Raw genomic sequence first — 19249 nt, 5'->3', positions numbered from 1 at the left:
GCGGAACAAAGCCAGTTTCCTCTGGTGCAATGTGCTCCAGGTCAACTTCGGCTGATGATGTGACTGGGATTGAACCCAGGCCATAGAGGTCAGTCTGCACTCAAAGCCACTGAGCTCAGCCACTGAGCTACTCAGGAGTAGTGTTGGGTATCGTTTTGGTTTTTTTTCGATACCAGTGATAAAGCGATACTTTTAAAACGGCACCGGTGACTAAACGGAGCCTGAACCGATACTTAAAAAAGAAAAGCACAAAATGACGGTCAACGACATTAAAGAACGGCTTTTTTATTGCTAAGGCAAATTTGAACTTGAAATTGAACAATATATCAACTGTTAATAGTATAACTTTTTTGCATGTAACATTTTTATGCTGTGTAGGGTGCATGTTACGTTACATGAGTCGTTGTTTTCATTGGCGTTATTAAGCTTCTCATAGTTTTCAGTTAGCATTTACTATATTTTTAATGTTAAATCGCTGTTTCCTCAAAGCTAAAATTAGCTAGAATTTTTCCAATCTAGTGTTCTAATCGCACCAGTTTTAGCATACGCACTAAATGGCAAATCACACCGGTGTGACCGTATGTGCGAAAGGAGTAAAGTATACTTATATATATATATACGCACTGATATAGTAAGTAAATACAAAACACTTAGAAAATTTACTTAACAAATTCACATAATAAATAAAACCTAACCCAACTACAATTAACATTAAATAACAGTGACAGTACTGTATCGTCCGTTTCAGAGCACCAGAGGGCAAATATTTCAATCGACAGCTGACTCGGGCATTTAAGTGGCACCGAAATGAGGGACCAAAATCTGCGTTGCAATTCGGTCCGGTAGATACCAATCGTATACCCTACGCAGGAGTCTATAAATACCAATTTGATATTCAAACCTGGAAACTAACAATACATAACAGGATTTAAATTACTATGACTTAAGGCAATTTATATCTCCCTTAGCAAGAAAACGCAAAACTGTCACTCTTCTTGCCAATGACAGTAAGCAGAAGCAGACACTGAAAATTTGCATGCTGTTAGAGTAACAGAGGCCATCTGATCATGCAGTCTGTCACCATGTGGCACTGGACTTCATGGCTGACAAAACTCAAAGCAACCACAGTGCACTAAATTAATGGTCAACATGAGAGGTGGACAGAGATGATGACATACCGCCTGTTTTACCACCTCCTGAAAGGTGGTGGTAAAGAGAGAGAGACTTGTGCAGCTAGCCACCCTTTCAGAGGAGATTAAGCATAGCAGCTTTCATTGCTCCCCTCTGCATGCAGAACACTAATGAAGCCAATGTAACAGTCTGGCGTCAGCAGTGCCTTGCAGTCAATGATACATTATGCCTGCTGGGTCCCGCGTGAAGCCAGTTTTAGTCTACCTGTGGAGTCTGGCCCAGACACTCCTAGCAACTCTCGCACAGAGGGCAATGTACATTGGACTTTCACTTACACAACTGGACATTCACTTCACCTTGCTACAGCAGTAGTGCTACTCACAATATTCAAACAAAGCTTGTGGTTACAAGCTACTTCCCAAACTGCCAAGCAACACAGCTACTCAAAAGGAGAGACTTAGAAAACAATGAAAAATCCATTAGGTCCAACACCTCATTCACTGCATTCGAGCTAAAGATGTTATGGCCATACGGTCCAAATAACACGCACATGGACACATACACACATACACACATGAGAATCAGGGTAACGGCATGCAAATGGGTGCCCCGTGCTACTCCTGCTCTGAATGTCTGCTTACAAGTCTAGGTTCGCCGTGACAGCGCTTACACACGAGTGTGGGCACACCTGACCAATCCTCTGACTGGCCAGTGTGGATCACGTTCTGTGTGAATGTAAGCACCTGCCTTTTTACTGCCAGACACCACGTTAACGAAAGTATTGTTAACTTCATAATCCAATCAATTTCTCAGACCTGTCAAAACCGTATTTAAGACATTTTAAGGACCCGCAGAAACCCTGACAAACCCCAAGCGTGCTCCCTCCCTGGCTCATAAACAGCCTATCACATCCCTTGATAATGGAGCGTGCTACGAGTGACACGCAAAAAGCCAATCATTTAACAGGTGTAATGTTCAGTTGCACCATTGACACATGACACAACAGAAACAGCGTGGAGTGAGAAAATGAGTGCAGACTGTGAGGAAATTGTTGATAAAAAAGGACAGGTCAGCTTGCCAGTATGGCAGTTTTTTTTTTTTAGATATCAGAACATCTGCTACATCTCAAGAAACAACCCGCAGGCAGTCCACGATGGAGAAGTACTCAGCAACAATAACAATGACAAAACATCCAAATGGTACAAGGACATAACCCACGTAGCAGCATACTACATTGCTAAGGATATGCTACCACTCAGCGTGGTTGAAAAGTCTGGCTTCAGAAAGCTCCTCAGCGTGGTTGACTCCCGCTATGTTGTCCCAGGTCACAAGCAATTTTCAAAGACAGCGCTTCCCCAACTTTATTCAGAGTGTAAAAAGAGCTTTTATCAGTCTCCTACTTTACCACAACCTCTGACATCTGTCGAGTCGCACATGTGAGCTGTGTATTAGCTTGACTCTTCATTTCATAGACAGCGAATGGGGTCTGAAGAGTAAATGCTTGGAAACAGCATATTTTCCAGAGGACCACACAGGGGAATTGATTGCACAAGGCTTGACTGATGCACTGGTCCCATGGGGCCTGAATGAAAACAAACAGGTGTGCATCACCACTGACAGCGGGGTGAATATAGTGAAAGCCACTACACTTAACTGGACTCGGCTGCAATGTTTTGGCCACCGCTTGCATTCAGCTATTGGTGAGTAGCGTTGGCATTTAGCAGTTTCATAGTCATCCACAGTTTCCTGGGTTGTGTTATTAGCAATAATATGAATATTTTCAAAGACAATCACAAAATCACAACTAAGAAAAATAGACACACAACAAATTTGCAAGTACTTACATTTATTATTGGAATTAAGAATATAACTTTTTAATCATAAAACTGAAATGGTAAATGAATATTAATTTGTTTTTTAATGCGAGGTTTCACTCTAACACATCTATTATTGTATATAATATTTTGTAAAGCAGCTATTATTTCAGGATTACTTATGTATTTTTATCACAATGATTTATAGCATTACCTTGCTGTATCTTTTTACAGTTGCTTATACTGCTGATTTTCTGTCTTTTTTCAGGTGCAGCAGGGAAGGACAAGAATGGAAAGGGTCGTTGGCGTGTGTAAGAAAGTGGTGGCAGCATTTTCATATTCTTGGGGAAAAAAAGAGAGATCTGGCAGCAGCTCAGGAACAGCTCAATCTCCCCAAACACCAGCTTGTTACAGAGTCACAAACCAGGTGGGGCTCACGCCAGAAGATGGTGGCAAGAGTCCTGGAGCAAGAAAAGGCCATCGCTCAAGTCCTGACTTCAGACAGAAAGACCTGACACCTGGTGCCAACATGGCAGGACATTGATGTCCTAGAGTCCATGCATGAAGCATTAAGTCCTCTCCTGGAGTTCACAGACTCCCTTTCTGGGGAGTCATACGTGACACTGTCATATGTGAAGCCTGTGCTCCAGCTGTTCAGGACAAAATTACTGAATGTTACAGAGTGGGACATTCAGTTCACAAAAGAGTTAAAGACCAAAATCATGGCATACCTCGATGAAAACTATGCAGATCAGGTCACTGATGACTCCTGATGTCTGATGTCTCCCTTTCTCCAAAAGCACAACCTCCTGGATCCCCACCAGCCTGGGTTCAGACTCGGGCACTCAACTGAAATGGCACTTCTGGCAGTGACAGAGGCCCTCCACACAGCTAGAGCCTCCAACCTGCCTTCGGTCCTAATCCTCCTCGACCTCTCCGCTGTGTTTGAAACCGTCAATCACCAGCTGTTCATCGCCAAGCTCTCTGAAATTGGCATCTCTGTGACCGCCTTTTCCTGGTTCAGGTCCTACCTGACCGGTGGATCATCCCAGGTCTACTGGAAAGGCTACACCTCCACACCCACTCCCCTCGTTACAGGCGTCCCCCAGGGCTCTGTATTGGGACCTCTCCTCCATCTACACCAACTCGGTTCAGTCATTAGTCATGGTTTCTCCTATCACTGCTATGCTGATGACACTCAACTAATCATTTCTTTTCCTCCCTCCACCCCCCAGGTCAACGAAAAGATCTCTGCATGCCTGGTTGACATCTCCAGATGGATGGCCTTTAACCACCTCAAGCTCAACCTGGACAAGACTGATCTGTTGTTCATCCTGGCGAAGCCCTCTCCTCCTCAAGAGCTTTCGGTTACAGTCAACAGCACCACAGTAACTTCCTCCACATCTGTGAAGAGCCTGGGAGTCACACTCGACAACAGGCTGGACTTCACCGACTTCATCTCCCAGACAACATGCTCCTGTCAATTCCTCCTCTTCAACATCAGGAGGATCCGCCCTTTTTTGACCACCTACTCCACCAGGCTGCTTGTCCAGGCCACCATGCTCTCCCGCTTGGACTACTGCAACGCCCTCCTTGCAGGCCTCCCAGCCTGCGCCATTCAGCCGCTGCAGCCCATCCAAAATGCAGCCGCTAGGCTGATCTACAATCTCCCCAAGTTCTCCACCATCACGCCCCTACTGAGATCCCTCCACTGGCTCCCAATCTCAGCCAGGATCCGCTGCAAAACCTTGTCTCTCACCTTTTCTGCTGCAAGAAAGACTGCCCCGACCTACCTCCAGGACCTCATCCGACCCTACGCTACATCCGGACACCTCGCTCCTCCCATAAACAGAATGAAAGGCTCACGCTCCTCACAACGAGGCTTTTCCATCATCACCCCCAATGGTGGAATGAACTCCCCACCACCCTGAGAACAACAACCTCACTCCAACCCTTCAGACGTGGACTGAAGACACACCTCTTCAGACTCTACCTGGACTGACGCCCTTGCCATTTTTTGACCTTGTAACTTTGACCTTGTAATCTTAGATTCCTGACTTGTACTTCTAGTTTTATCTCTTACCTTGTATTGTCCACATTTTGCCTAGGTAGTATAGCGGTACTTTACTGTCCCTGTGATTGTATTCGATATATGTAATCCTAGATCATTAGTTCTGGCTCGCTACACCGACCTTGTGCTCAGCTTTAGCACTATCTGCATTGTATGGCCTATACACATCTTGCTCTTGTGCCTGTCTGCCCACTATATGCACTTTTGTATGTCACTTTGGATAAAAGCATCTGCTAAATCAATAAATGTAAATGTAAATGTAAATGATGACCTGCTCGACATGGCTACCGATGCAGATGCCTTGCCTCTGGAAAGCTACCTGATATCTCCTGATGCAGACAGTGAGTCTGAACCCCCGGAGTGGTGGAGGCTACATGACTGCAACTTGCAAAGAAATACTTGTGCATCCCGGCCACCAGCACCCCCTCCGAAAGAATCTTTAGTAAAGAGGGTAATGTCGTCACATGTACCAGGGAAGCGTTAAAACCAGAGAGAGAGTCTTCCTTGCTTGATATTTGAAATGAAGCCAAGTATGATTGTGAATAGTACATGAGTTGTTTCACAACATTTTTTTGTGTACTGGGTACTTATTGTCTTTTAAAATAGTTATTTACATCTTGATACTAGGTCACTCTACCTCAAAGTTGAATTTGATTTTGTAAGTTACAGTTTACGTTTTATCTCATTTTGTTTACTAAGTTTTAGAGGTTTTTATGTTGTTAGGTTGATCTACCTCAAAATTTACTTTTATTTTCTACGTTTACAAAACACGTTTACATTGTAAATAATATGTTACAAAATGTGTGCAAAGTTCAAGAGGCTTTTTATGTTTATTTATTGATGTTAGGTCAGTTTACCTCAAAGTTGATTTTACTCGCTTTCTTTATTTGATGTGTATTAAGGTGAGATCATTCCTTTAGCCTTATTTATGTTTATTTGTGTAAAAATATTACCTGTGTGCCTTGATAAATAAAGTGGTAAAGTAAAAATTTTTCTCCTGGTAATTATTAAAAATAGATCATAAAAATTATAAATAATTATCAATATCGACTGATATGAAACATTTTATTGTGATAAATTTTTCAGCTAGCACATCCCAAACAATAGCAGCCATTTCTGCTCACTTGGATAATCAGCTCTGCAAAAGTGATACATTCCGATCCTGTGCCTGCACACCATCACTTTCAAACTAGATTTGTGTGCACTTCTTGAAGAATGTAATGTAAATGTAAATGTAAGGTGTGGTCGCCAGTTTGCACTACTGCCCATACACGTGAAAGGGTTAATATTACTATTGGAGTTGCCATGTGCCTTCTTATACCACCTCCCTCTGTCTGGGGCAGTGCTCTGCCTGAGACAAAGGAATGTGGGCATGTGACTTAGAGCAGCGGCTGAACTCTGCAACTATTTAGGCTCATAACTCAAAAACTGTTCACAGAATCTGCATGAATTTTCCTACATTCTGTATAATTTATGCCTGTAGAGCCACAATTCAAGGAGATACGGCTGTGTAAAAAAAAAGCCAGGAGTGAAATCCTCCCGCTGTTCACTCCTATACTTTATAAAGGGAGTAAATTCTTAAGTGATTAAAAATATCTTTCAAAGTATAACAATTAATACAAATATAAAAGTACATGCACATCAATGGTGAACAAGCCGGTCGATTTGGCATCGGTTTTGTGTCTGCAGCTTGAATGGTTTAGGCTGTATTTCGATTTAGTCCAGAAGAAGATTAAAGATTAAATATAGCTGCAAGCAGCAATACAGGGAGCAAGCACAATGAGGGCCTGTTTTGCAATTAGGCAGACATTGAAACCATTACGTGTGCTTAACTTGGCATGACTGAGGGAATCAGAAGAAAGAATTATGATTTTAGGCCATGCAGTTCAAAAGATATATTAAAATATAAATATAATACAAATTATATGCAATATGTTTTATAGCGCCACCTAGTGGTCAAACATCACTAAAACACTTGGGCACCCTCAGGGCATAGTCGCAAACAGAGACACCAAACAATTTGGTGTCAGTACACAAAAGCACTGCTTAGATATGGCCTCACTACCTGCGTTGGTCTCGGCTTGACTTAAGGAATCTAGGAAAAAAGGATTTTGAAAAAACTCCAACAGGGTCAGAAGTTATGGCTAAAAATGTCAGCTGAACTTTGACCTAATGGTGGTGCTAGAGGGCTTGATTGACTGAACCCAAAATTGGTGAGTGGACAGCTGGGACTGTCCTCTGTGAGTGTGCCAAATTTCATAAAAAGTGTATAAACGGATCTATGGGCTGCTATAGACTCCCATGGCAGATGTATAATAATAAGAAAACTAACAATTACAATAGGGTTCCAGCACCTTCGGTGCTTGGCTCCTAATTATAAGCCACACAACAATAAAGGTTCTTGCACCAATGACATGCAAGATTGCAGCACTAGCAGCTTCTCAGGTAATGGGAATGTCCCTGGAAGCCTCTACATGATGGCCACAGGTTACCAATAATTCTTTACAGAAGTCAATAGTGTGCCCACAGCTAACCTGTACTGTGACCTTGCCCTGATTGACTCGCTCACTTGCACACGCACGTGACGGCCTGTGGGAGGGAATTTGCAAGAAATTCCACAGAGAAGCCTTCTCAATGGAAAGATACTACACCCAGTTTAATCACCTCTCCAGTTTAAGAGCCAAAGAAAAAACTTTATTAGTAAAGAGCAGACAGCCAAGCAGAGTTCTTTTTCAGCTGGCTAAACCCAGTCAATGCAGCAAACCCAACTTTAAATGATCAGATTCATCCTCCACATTACACCCTTCATCCTTAGTCAAACCAGCCTCACTTACATTGTGAGCACATATGTGTGCTTGCGTAATTTCCTGGTAGAGTGGACGGTGCGCAACATTGGAGACAGCAAGTTATCATGCAACACCTCTCCTTATTGACGTCAAAACAGACAAAGCTGCCTACTCATCATGCTAACATTTCGTGAGTGAACATCTGGGGGGGAGGGATGGGGGGGGTGATTTGAGCCCTCAGAGATTCCTTCTTGCTGCTATGGTCCAGCCCCTCTCTGAATGGCATACACGGTCTCCTCTCTGGCACAGTATCACCTGCTTCACCACAATTTACTGTGCTCACACACCACAGTGATGTCTACATCACAGTCTAAACTCTCATTGGCCATGCCATCCCTGGAATGGCCCCTGGAACATTCTGCATTCTGCAAACTACCAGACTTTTGACTACCCCCATTTCAGCAGATGGGACCTCACAAGTTCAGGGTTCTATCATCAGTAAAATAGGCCTTATGAAAGGCGTTATGAAAACCTGACTCAAACACTATAAAACTTGCAGCATGATAAAAGGGACCAAGCAGCTGCTGGAAAGGGGGGTGCCAGCTGAAAGAGGAGGGGTACACAACCGACTGTTGAGCAAGCTGTTTCCAAACTCTTTGCAGGGGCTGCAGCGAAGGGGAGCGCCATTGGGTGTGTTCAGACACATCACAGGCAGGTGAGACACGGCTGCCATGCCAAACGCCAGTCCAAACCTCTGACCTTACATGCCCAACTGAAGCCTGTCCACAAGACCATTATCATCATTATAATAATAGTTATTATAATAATTATTATAATAACTATTATTATCATTATTGTCAGTTATCAGACTCCATTCCTGTGGAAGTTTCTGAGCACGTTAATCAAAAACTCCAACACTCTGCCTAAACCCAGACTCAGGACCTATGTTTCTGTATTCAGGGTTCCTACAGCTTAAGGCAAGTTAGATTTAAGACTTTTTAAATGCCACTCAGAATGAAATTTAAGACCAACTTTACAATAACCAAAATTGAAGAAAAAAACAAAATCAATTAGGTTAGGGTTAGGGACAATTTTGCCCAAATGTTTATTGTAACAAAAAACATGACTGTTTTGGTCTGATGATCTACTTCAAATGTTGAAAAAAGGGTAACTTTTTTATTTGTTCATTTACTGCAATTCATATCGTCGTCGCAATATTGAACAATGTTATCGCACATTGCAGATTTTCTTCATATCGTGCAGGCCTAGTGCCAGCCTTTCCCTCAGCTTGTGTGGTGAGCTGATCGGCATCATCCTGCAGAATGCTGGCCACCTCAGAGATTTTTTCTTCAAAAGCTCCTTGATGCATTCCGCAACTGCCCTTTGGTTGCGTTTCAGGATTTCAGTCACTTTCTTTCGCTTCTCCTCATCTATGTACATCCTGTACCTAGACCTAGCTGATGCAACTGAGGACAGCAGCTCCTTAGTGATAGGGACCTTGAGGACCCCCCCACAGACGGTGACATAGTCACAGATCAGCCACTGGGTGACCATCGCGTCTTCCTGCATGTTGCAAGTTTCCACCTCTTTGTTTATTGAGAAGCCTCTCTCCACTGTTGCCTGGCCATGAGACAGGAGAAGAAGCTTCTTACAAAACTCCCATAGCTCAGAATACTGTTAGCTCAGGAAAGCTTGATGCCGGAAGACATCCAGTCATTTCTAGCCTCAACAGATAAGAAATCACAAAACTGTTGGGTAATCACGTCACTTGCAACAAACAATACAAAGGAACAGACAAAAACTAATAAAAAATATAAAGGCTTTATTTTCGTCACACTAAGTACTAGGTAAGAACCTAAAAAAATTCAAAGCAATAATATGCACTGTCTGGATACCTAACACTTTTTGAGATGCTATCACTCTTGGCTTCTTTTACATTTGGAGACACATATTGTAATGAATGCAAGAAAAAAAAACTTTGCTGAAACTGCTATTTTCTCCTACCAGCAGAGACACCTCCTGACACCTGCTTATCTTGCAGAAACCTCTGGACGAGATTCCTCATCTTGCCCTAGCACCAGTCCGGATCAGATACCTTTCTAGGGTCCAAACAGGTCACCTGCCTCACAGTGGGATATTTTAAGGGGCTCTTGTCCTGCACTTTCTGAAGGATGGTTGACATCACCTTGATGCAGTCCCTCCTAAACTCTAGGACTGTGAGTTCTATCTTTTTCTGTCTGTGATGTTCCTGGTGGGGATAATGAGAATGACATATATTACAACTAATAAATCCATTTTCTGCATCCTGATAATAATCTGAAAGATACACTACCCTCAGGGCTGATTCTGCAACCAAGCCGTTCACTTCCTTAGGATGGACCCAGTTCTTTTTGTCACCAACATCCAGTCTGACCAACTGGAGTGGACTGATGGACTGGAGGACTCTTGATGAAACGCCTCAGAACACACCGTGAACTAAAAATGTAACCCAAATAATTCCAACCATACTCATTAGACAAAATATTAGGAACACTGTTCTTGGTTTTCTTTTTGCAGATTTTTTTAACATGACTTATGTTATGTCATAATAATATACACATAATCAGAAGTATAATCAATGAACATAAAATGGCCATAACCAACTGTACAGTACTATAATTACCTTCATCAACTCTGCCAAATAGTTTGCAAGGAACGGCACCACTGGCTAATCTGCCTGGTATGTGGTCAAGAAAGGACTGAAAGTCCTGGTGACAGACATGTAGAAGTAGAGTTTTGCTAGTTTTGCCGCTTCGAGGTTGTCAAAAGATAATGTTCCTGGATTTGGTAGCTTCTTTGTCCTGACTGCATCCATGTACATGGTCACTGAAGGCCACACCTCTACAGCCCTCTCCACAGCTGGTAGGTTTTCAAGCCACCGGGGGCCACAGAATGGAAGTGGAAATTTTGTGGATTTGCTAAGAACCATGAAGTCCTCCCTCCTTGCCGGCGTATGGAAGAGTGTATGCATGGCCCTCAAAACCTTCTCCAGTTGCCACCTGGTGAAGCCAGCTTTGCAAGCATTATGTAAGGTGTGGAGGCCACAGCTTCCCACCACAATCAGTTGAGCCTCCCCCCATACTGCTCTGCCTGTTCTTGCTGCAGCAGCGCCAGAACTTCCAATTGATGTTTGGTCCATCCATGGAGACGAACAGCAGCTTACGCCCATCCAGGTCCCTACAATGATTCATGAAGCACGCTCCATTATCAAGGGATATGATAGGCTGTTTATGAGCCAGGGAGGGAGCATGCTTGGGGTCTAACACAGCACAGCTAATGCTCAGTCAGCCGGCTGAGCTAACACTAACAGCGCTACAGCCTTTAGCATGAAGCTAAAGCAGAAACAAGCTAAAGTTACTGTTAACAGTAACACAGCATGCTTGGCGTTTGTTTATGCAACTGAATATGCATATTTGTTATGTGCTTTCATGCCGGTTTGCATTTAATGCATATTCAAAATATACAAATACAAAGCCAATAATAATGTGTCACTTAAATCACTCCATATGTCATGTTTCATTCTGAGCTCTTATTACCAGCTTGGCCTGTGGCTTTGATGTAGTCTAAATGCCTACTTTAAACATCAATTCATGCTGGCTACTTACTTTGAAGTGGTGCAGTACATCCTCAGCTGCTCCATGTCCCATGAACTGCGATCCCAAATATCTGTTGTGGACATGATCTTCGCACCAATAGCGTACATGCAGATCCACTTGTTTGGTTTTCGTGGTTTGGTTGAGGCTCTCAAACATTAAAACAAATGCGTCCTTGTTAGCATCCGCAACAAGCTGATCTGAGATGTACGGGGCTAATCCAAACTTGCTGATGTAGCCTGTCTTGTCGGAACTGCATGCAAAAGTGTGGCAAATTTCAGAGTCCGGGAACACTGTGTGGAATAAGTCTCCTACTCCCTTATTTGACTTGTATGATTGGTGTTTTGTCACTGTGTTCAGACACCACAGTACCTCTGCATTTAGCGTAGGCGTAAACCTGAATGTTGTCCGGAGATCTGTTGCTGCTTGCCGTGGCGCTGGTATCAGAGATGGGGGTGGAAGCGTGTTGGAGAAGAGGGTAGAACAGAACTGGGAAATACCTGGTGTCTGTTGGCGGGTTGACTTGGCAGTTTTGTGTTTCTCACTCTGCATGGGGGATTCCACTGCCTTGATTCCCATCGTGCCGAGTTTGACACACTTCCTGCACAAAATACACCGTGTCTCGTATACATTGCCTGGTACCAGTTTCAGCCATGCCACGAAATCTTAGTTGAATAGCCAATTTTCATTGAATTTGTACTTCCCTATGTCGTCGCGAGCTTGCAGACAGTGCATCTGCTCAGAGCATCCCAGCCGCAAACAAAATATGAGTGTTGTTGGTTCCGCTATTCTGATCTGCGTGATGTTAATGCGAGAGGCATTCGGTAAATTATTTTAAAAAATAGATGCTACCAATTATTTTGAGATTTTAAATTGCAATGTCAGAAAAAAACTATTTGATTTAAGACATTTTAATACCAATTAAGGCCTTATTTTTAGAATTAAATGCCTTTTAAGATTTTTAAGGATCTATGGGAACCCTGTGTATGGACACATACGACCTACAGTTAAGCCCAAAATTATTCATACCCATGCCAAATTTTGATTTACACTGAATTTTTATTTGACCAATAGGTTTCTTCTGGCTGGAAATGACATAAGGATGTGACAAAAGATGGTAAGACACAGTGCTAGAGATATAAATGAAACATGTTTTATTATTTCAGTTTTTTTTTTTACTTTTTTATGAAAAATGCCATGTCCAAAATTATTCATACCCTTTCTCAGTAATCAGTGGCAAAGCCTTTATTTGCCATCACAGCAATCAAACGGTTCTTATAATTGCTAACAAGCTTTTTGCATGTCTCCACTGGGATTTTGGACCACTCCTCTTTTGCGACGATCTCCAGGTCTGAGATTGGAAGGCTTCCTTGCCATCACTCTGGTCTTTAGAACCCTCCACAGATTCTTGATGGGATTCAGGTCTGGACTCTGGCTGGGCCACTCAAAAATGTCGATATTGTTTTCTGTTAACCATTTCTTGACCACTTTGGCTGTATGTTTCGGATCACTGTCTTGTTGGAAGGTCCAATGCTGCCCGTGGCCAAGTTGTTCAGCAGACTGCCTGATGTTTTCCTCCAGAATCTTAATGTAGTCCTCTTTTCTCATGATGCTGTTTACTTTGACAAGGTTGCCTGGCCCATTGGCTGAAAAACACCCCCAAAGCATTACATTCCCACCACCATGCTTGACCGTGGGGATGATGTTCTTGCGGTTGAATGCTTCTCCTTTCTTTCGCCAAACGAAAGCCACGCCCCTGTGACCAAACAGCTCCATTTTCATCTCATCCAACCACAGAATTGATGACCAAAAGCTTTCTTCTTTGTCCAGCTTTTGCAAAGGCTAGGCGAGCTTCTGTGTGCCTGTCTTGGAGAAGTGTAGACCTCCTTGGTCAGTGTCAATGGAGACCAGCCTTGTGCAGTGTCCACTGGAGTGTCTGCCTTGAGATGTTGGTACCAGAATTGCTCAGATTCATCAGGATGGCCTTGGTGGTGACCCTTGGATTCTTCTTAGCCTCTTGCACTGCCATTCTTGCCAGCGCGGGGATCACTTTTGGCTTCCTACCACACCCTTTTTTCACCAGTGTGAAACTCCTTGTACTTTTTGATTATGCTTTACACTGTGGGCGCTGTCACTTGAAAACACTTGGATATGACTTTATAGCCTTTCCCTGTCTTGTGAGCAGCCACAATGTGCAACTGGAGGTCCTCACTAAGGTCTTTGGTTTTAGCCATGACTTGCAATTGACTAGTAACTGACTACAAAACTACTGCATCAGCTGTTCCCGATTTATAGTTGATCAGAATGCTGTAGAACATGGTAGAAATTACCAGGACCATTTGGAATAGTATAGAAGCTTGCATTTTCTCAAAAAATGTGTGGCAATTTCAAGGGGTATGAATAATTTTGAACATGGCATTATTGGTAAAAATGTAAAAAAAAAAAACAGAAATAGTTAAAATGTATCGCTAACATCTCTAACACAATGTTTTATCGTCTTTTGTCACTTGTTTATGTCATTTCCAGCCAGATGAAACCTACTGGTCATATAAAAATTCACTATAAATCAAAATTTGGCATGGGTATGACTAATTTTGGGCTAGGATGATTAATGGCACTATATAACAATCAAGCATGCGCTGCCGCCCATCAATGAAGATAGTGGCCAAATCTAGTCACTCTCCATAAGGCCAATCAATCAGGACTGCCCCACAACACAAGACACATTGTATTCATTTAGGGCAGGGACACTGACAGATTACAGTGGAGCTTCCCTTTGCACTTGTAGCCCAGGCGACTGCTAACACAAGTTATGGAAATGTTTAGGTCTGTACATTTTTTCATTTTAGGGTGCTTTCACAGTAGAGCTTTTGGTGCAGACCCGAGCCTGCTTGAGCCGTTCGTTTGGTTCCTTTTGTTGACGTGAAAGCCGTTTTCCGAACTTGGGTGCACACCAAGGGACCGTACCCAAGTCCTCCAGAAAACGGGGTCTTGGGTACGGTTCACCTGAACTTCAGTGTGGTTCGCATTTGTTGTGAAAGCTATCCAATCTAAAACCATCCATCCAGCTGATCAAAACATGTTCCCACCACACAAGTAGACCGCAGATGGATCAAAATTCTCCTACAATGAATAAATCACCCTTAAATTATTAATTAACATGCAATTTTCAAAAACGCTAACAATCTTAAAAATAGTGACTATAGGACAGCTACGTGGAAATTCACGCTTGTCGCATCTAAAAACTATTCAGGAAATAATTGCAGGTAGCCACACTTCGCTCACCTTGAGGGTATGTGCGTATGCTCTGCAAGCAAAGCGGCAAATTCATTTTGCATTGCTGCCCGTCTCCACAAAAACCTCCTTATTTGAGCAGCTCAGATCACTCTCAGACAGCGGGACAAGCCCCAGACTGGAATAAGCTTAACTAACGTTAAGTTGCTAGCTAGCTAGCGGCAATTAAGATCAGAAGTCAATATTTTGGCTTGCAGTACGAATGTTAAACTTAACTATTTGTTCAGAAGAGACATGATAAAGCTGTATTGGATTGGTAGTTAGTAAAGTGCGTGAAAGCCAAATTATCTAGCTAGCTACTTGCACATTCAACTTAAAAATACAAATGTCACCTTACAAACAAACACACAGATAGCAAACTACAATTTAAAAAAACAATGTAGGACGCTAGACAGCTTGCTAGCTAATTTGGCTTTCACACACTTTGCTCAACTGTCATATTACTAATAGTTATCTAGCTAGCTATCAAACTACAGTCATGCGCCGCTAAACGTCCGTTTGGACAATGCCCGTTCACATATACATCCATAGCCCCATACAGTTATAATAAAGTTTAAAAATCCCAATCGCAGAACGGGACGTAGCAGACATAACTGGATGTAGTGAAGGCAATGCTTCTCGCACGCAACACATGTATCATGGCTCATGGAAATAAAGTGATTGCGCTGCCAGGCATATAATGGTACAGTACATAGTATACCATATACATAGCCTATGTCTTGATAGTCACAATAAACGCCTATGCTAATGTCTTACGTATGTACTGCACTGTGCTATCATTTTAATGTGAACTTTGCATAATTACAATTTAAAAGTTTACCGTATAACAGTGTATGCTTTGACTCGTAGGCAGCAGCATCCAATCTCGTGCCTCCTCCATATAGGTTTGCAAAGTATATAGTATGGTGTTCGCACAACGTCCTATTTCACAGATCGTACCCTGGACGTTAAGCAATGCATGGCTGTAATACAGCCTCATCACGTCTCTTCTGACCAAATACTTCATTTTACCACAGACACTGCAAGCAACCTGTTCTAACAACTTTATTTTGTTAGCTAGCTAGCTACCAAATTAACATTAGTCATATTTGGTATTGAGGCAATCCACAAGTAACCGAAAATAATCAAGTTAAGTTACTTCAATATTGTGATACCTGGATTAGGTTACTGACTACATTTTAAACAGGTAATTAGTAATTGCATCAGAATGCATTTTTAAAGTAACCCTCCCAACCCTGTTTATGGCATAGTGAAAATGCCAAACACGGTTATTTTGGTGCTGACACCATATTAACAAAAAGATGAATAAGAAAACTGTGTGGCTTTCCATTTTGCCTCCCTTTTACGTCGTTGCCTAGCGACATTGGTAAATAAAAGCTGCACATTCCTTATGGACCAGGGTTCGCAACCCAAAAATGTAATGTGAACGGAGACCAGCAAGGTGGGGCGGGGAGAATAATCGCACTCGAGTTCGGACCAGCAAAAGGGACCAAGTGTGAAAACAGCCCTAGAAAACCTCATTTTTCTTTATGGTCTCCTACCCAGGCATCAACCTCACCCCACCCCACCTACTGCATTCAAATGAAGTGCTGTCACTCATGCATATCTGGAACAAGATATGCAATTTGCTATTTAACCTTGTTCGAACAGATCCATTTTGGAATGTAAGCAGCAATGTTTTACATTATCTTTACATTAAATTATGAAAACAGAAAAACATGACTTATGCTCCCAGGTGGAAACTTGCAGGCTTGTGACACTCTCTGGCAATGTTACATTCCAAAGATTATATATCAGTACCTAGCGAGTCGGTTACATTGAATTCTGCCTGTACAGCAATTAAGATCAAACAATTGTACACGAAAGCAATGCAAACTTTTCAATCATGCATTTCCTTGTCCAAAAGACGTATGAATGAACTAATGTGAGCAAACACACAACCAATTATCTGTCGGCTAACAGATTACACATTTATCATTGTCCAAACGCACAACCTATTGTCTTTCACTGAGCGTCCTGACTAAGGCTTTCCGACTGGCCGTAAACAAACTAGCAGAGCTTTTTAAAGCTTGCTAATATTCGGAGCCAGATAGCCGCAGATCTAAATTATAACAAACAGCATTATAGAAAGAAACTCAAAAAAGACCAGACAGAAGCATGACTAAGCTCACAGTGGTCGTAAACGGATACAAATAGCTACAATGCAATTACTTGGAGACTTGGCCTACCCATTGTGTACTCTCGGAGGCGATTGTTTCAAGAGGGATAAGATCAAACACATCACTCTTGTAGATACCACGATACCCAAAATTCACAACTGATAGACTTTGTCATATTTCGGTTCTCTCCACCTAGCTGGCCAGCTAAAAATGTCGGCCCTTTCTAGTTTCGCCAGCCACTGTACAGCGAGGATAAAAAGCTTTTTAACAGCATTGTACTTCTCACCTAGCTAACAATCAAGTTCATCAAAGAAACTAGTTAGAGGCTTGCAACAAATCAAACGGCTAACTAACAGGTAAAAAAAGGAGATGCTCTTCGATTGCGAAGTTTCCCTTCCTAATATAATGACGTTAGCTCTTCCCTACTACAGTGTTGCTGATCTGGTTACAGTCACATTTTACTAACAGTTATCAGTAGAACTAGGAACTACACCGACGGCTAGTTATGTCATACTGAACACAAATCAAAACTGATAACCTAATCATAAAAGGTAGATCACTCTTTTTATTCAGCCAGTGAGAGAAGCTACCGAGACCGACATAACTTAGTTGATTAGCTGCTCTAGCCATCTACCCATATTACCCATAGGTAAACGACGGAAAACCAAGCCAGTTAGATAGCTTTGCAAACTACAACACTTAAGTACAGTTAACACCTAGTGTAGCTCACTAGCAAAAGGTCTTTGCGTTAGCTTGCCAGCTGCTTGCGAGCTGTCATAGCTAGTAAGCTACAAGGGATAGCGTTTGGACAGGTCTATTGAGACATGATGTCAATTACCATAGCTTTAACTAGTCTCATTAGCCTCCAAGAAATAAACTATCGAGGATAACGTATGCCAATTTGATAACTTCTGGGTGCGAAAAACGAACACTTGCGTAGTCTAATGATAGCTAGTTCTAACGCAATGGACTTTGCCAAGATAACCAACTAGATCGCAGTAGCTCGTCTCCCTCCTGTTCGTGTGAAATGCAATAAGGAATATTTGCTAGCCGTCTCGATTTCAGATAGCTTACTTTCAATTTACTGTGTTTTATACTTACCCAAATAAATATCTCCAAAAGATCCACTTCCAATTTTTCTGCCCAGTCTGTATCGGTTTCCAACTCTTAGTTCCATTATTTAAAATTTATTTAGCTAGCTGACAAGCTAGCTGTCTCCCCGTTAATTAAAAAAAATATGGACAGTATTTTATACAGATACCCTGTAGTTTCTATTTGTTATTACCAGCGAAACCCTAATCTCCACGATAAACGTCCGTTTCGTCGTTCTCACTCCGGTTATCCAAGATTAAATACTGTTCCTCTCCTCTAATCCAACTTTCACCGTCCCTTATCTAACAGTCAGATTTTCAGAATATCACAATATGGGGCTTGTATTGTAGCTGAAGTTATGAAGGTTCTGTTCTCGTTGTTCTGGATGGCATTAATCTAAAATGATGAAAGGATGGAGCCGGATTTTAATGAATTTCATCTTCCATCACTTGCTTCCTTATTCTCTGTGCCCCCTCCTTCCTTCCTTGCGAGACAATCTGGCTACGTGCCGTGACGTCACTTCCGTCAGAACCCGCAAAAGGGGAGGGGTTTGGGCCCGGCGAGGTCCGAGGTGGCTACGTCACACTGGTGTGGGAAGTGAAATTTCCCATTAATTTTAGTCATAGACATTTTTTAAAACGCACTTTTAAAGTACTTCTAGTGATTTATGGCTTAAATCTTAATATTCGGACATTTTTCTATAGAATACCGAGGTGGGTACGTCATCACTGGTTCTTCGTTGGTGTCGGAAGTAAATTCCCTATGGAAAATTACAATGGGCTTCGCACACTATCCATCTTTACTCAAGTTCGGATTCATTTCAGGAGCTGGGAATTTCCTGAATTAACCTGTTCGATGTGAGGATATATTTGGACTCATGAAATGTTTCGATATTTTAAGACTTGGCTAAACGACACCATTGCTGCTAACGATGAGCTTCGTATTGCTGATAGCGATGACCGCTAAAGACGAGCTTGCAAGCTGCTATAGCGATGGCTGATAGAGATAATTAGCCACAGCAAGGCCGGAGAGCGAGAATGAGAAAGCACCGTGGTTTCAAGGGACGTGTAGTTTTTAGCCCGTGGTTGTACTAGAACATAAGATAAAAAATTCAATTACGTAAGATTTAGCTCGAAACAATTAAAATAAAAATCTAAGTCGCAAGTTGGGATCACAATATATAGTTCGGAAATCGATGGTAAGCCATAAATCACTAGAACTACTTTAAAAGTGCGTTTTAAAAAAATGACTAAAATGAATTGGGAATTTC

The 19249-nt window shown here is 42.2% G+C and overlaps 1 protein-coding gene across 4 annotated transcripts in view; it reads right to left on the bottom strand.

Annotated features, from left to right (window-relative positions):
- Window positions 1-18461, bottom strand: part of LOC118793962 (casein kinase I) — a 31524-nt gene extending 13063 nt beyond the window's left edge. For 3 of the 4 annotated variants that reach the window (XM_036552081.1, XM_036552080.1, XM_036552079.1), the window contains exon 1: window positions 17989-18461. In XM_036552081.1, the coding sequence (XP_036407974.1) occupies window positions 17989-18064 (76 nt within the window). In that variant the 5' untranslated portion in view covers window positions 18065-18461. Of the gene's footprint in view, window positions 1-11446; window positions 12036-17988 lie in introns of all 4 variants that reach the window. The other variant, XM_036552082.1, reaches the window with a different exon arrangement.
- Window positions 18462-19249: the final 788 nt, after the last annotated feature.

The sequence above is a fragment of the Megalops cyprinoides genome, chromosome 19 (assembly GCF_013368585.1).
Source record: "Megalops cyprinoides isolate fMegCyp1 chromosome 19, fMegCyp1.pri, whole genome shotgun sequence".
NCBI classification, from domain to species: Eukaryota; Metazoa; Chordata; class Actinopteri; order Elopiformes; family Megalopidae; genus Megalops; species Megalops cyprinoides.
The sequence above is the reverse complement of the archived record's forward strand: the minus strand, read 5'-3'. Positions and strand labels throughout refer to the sequence as shown.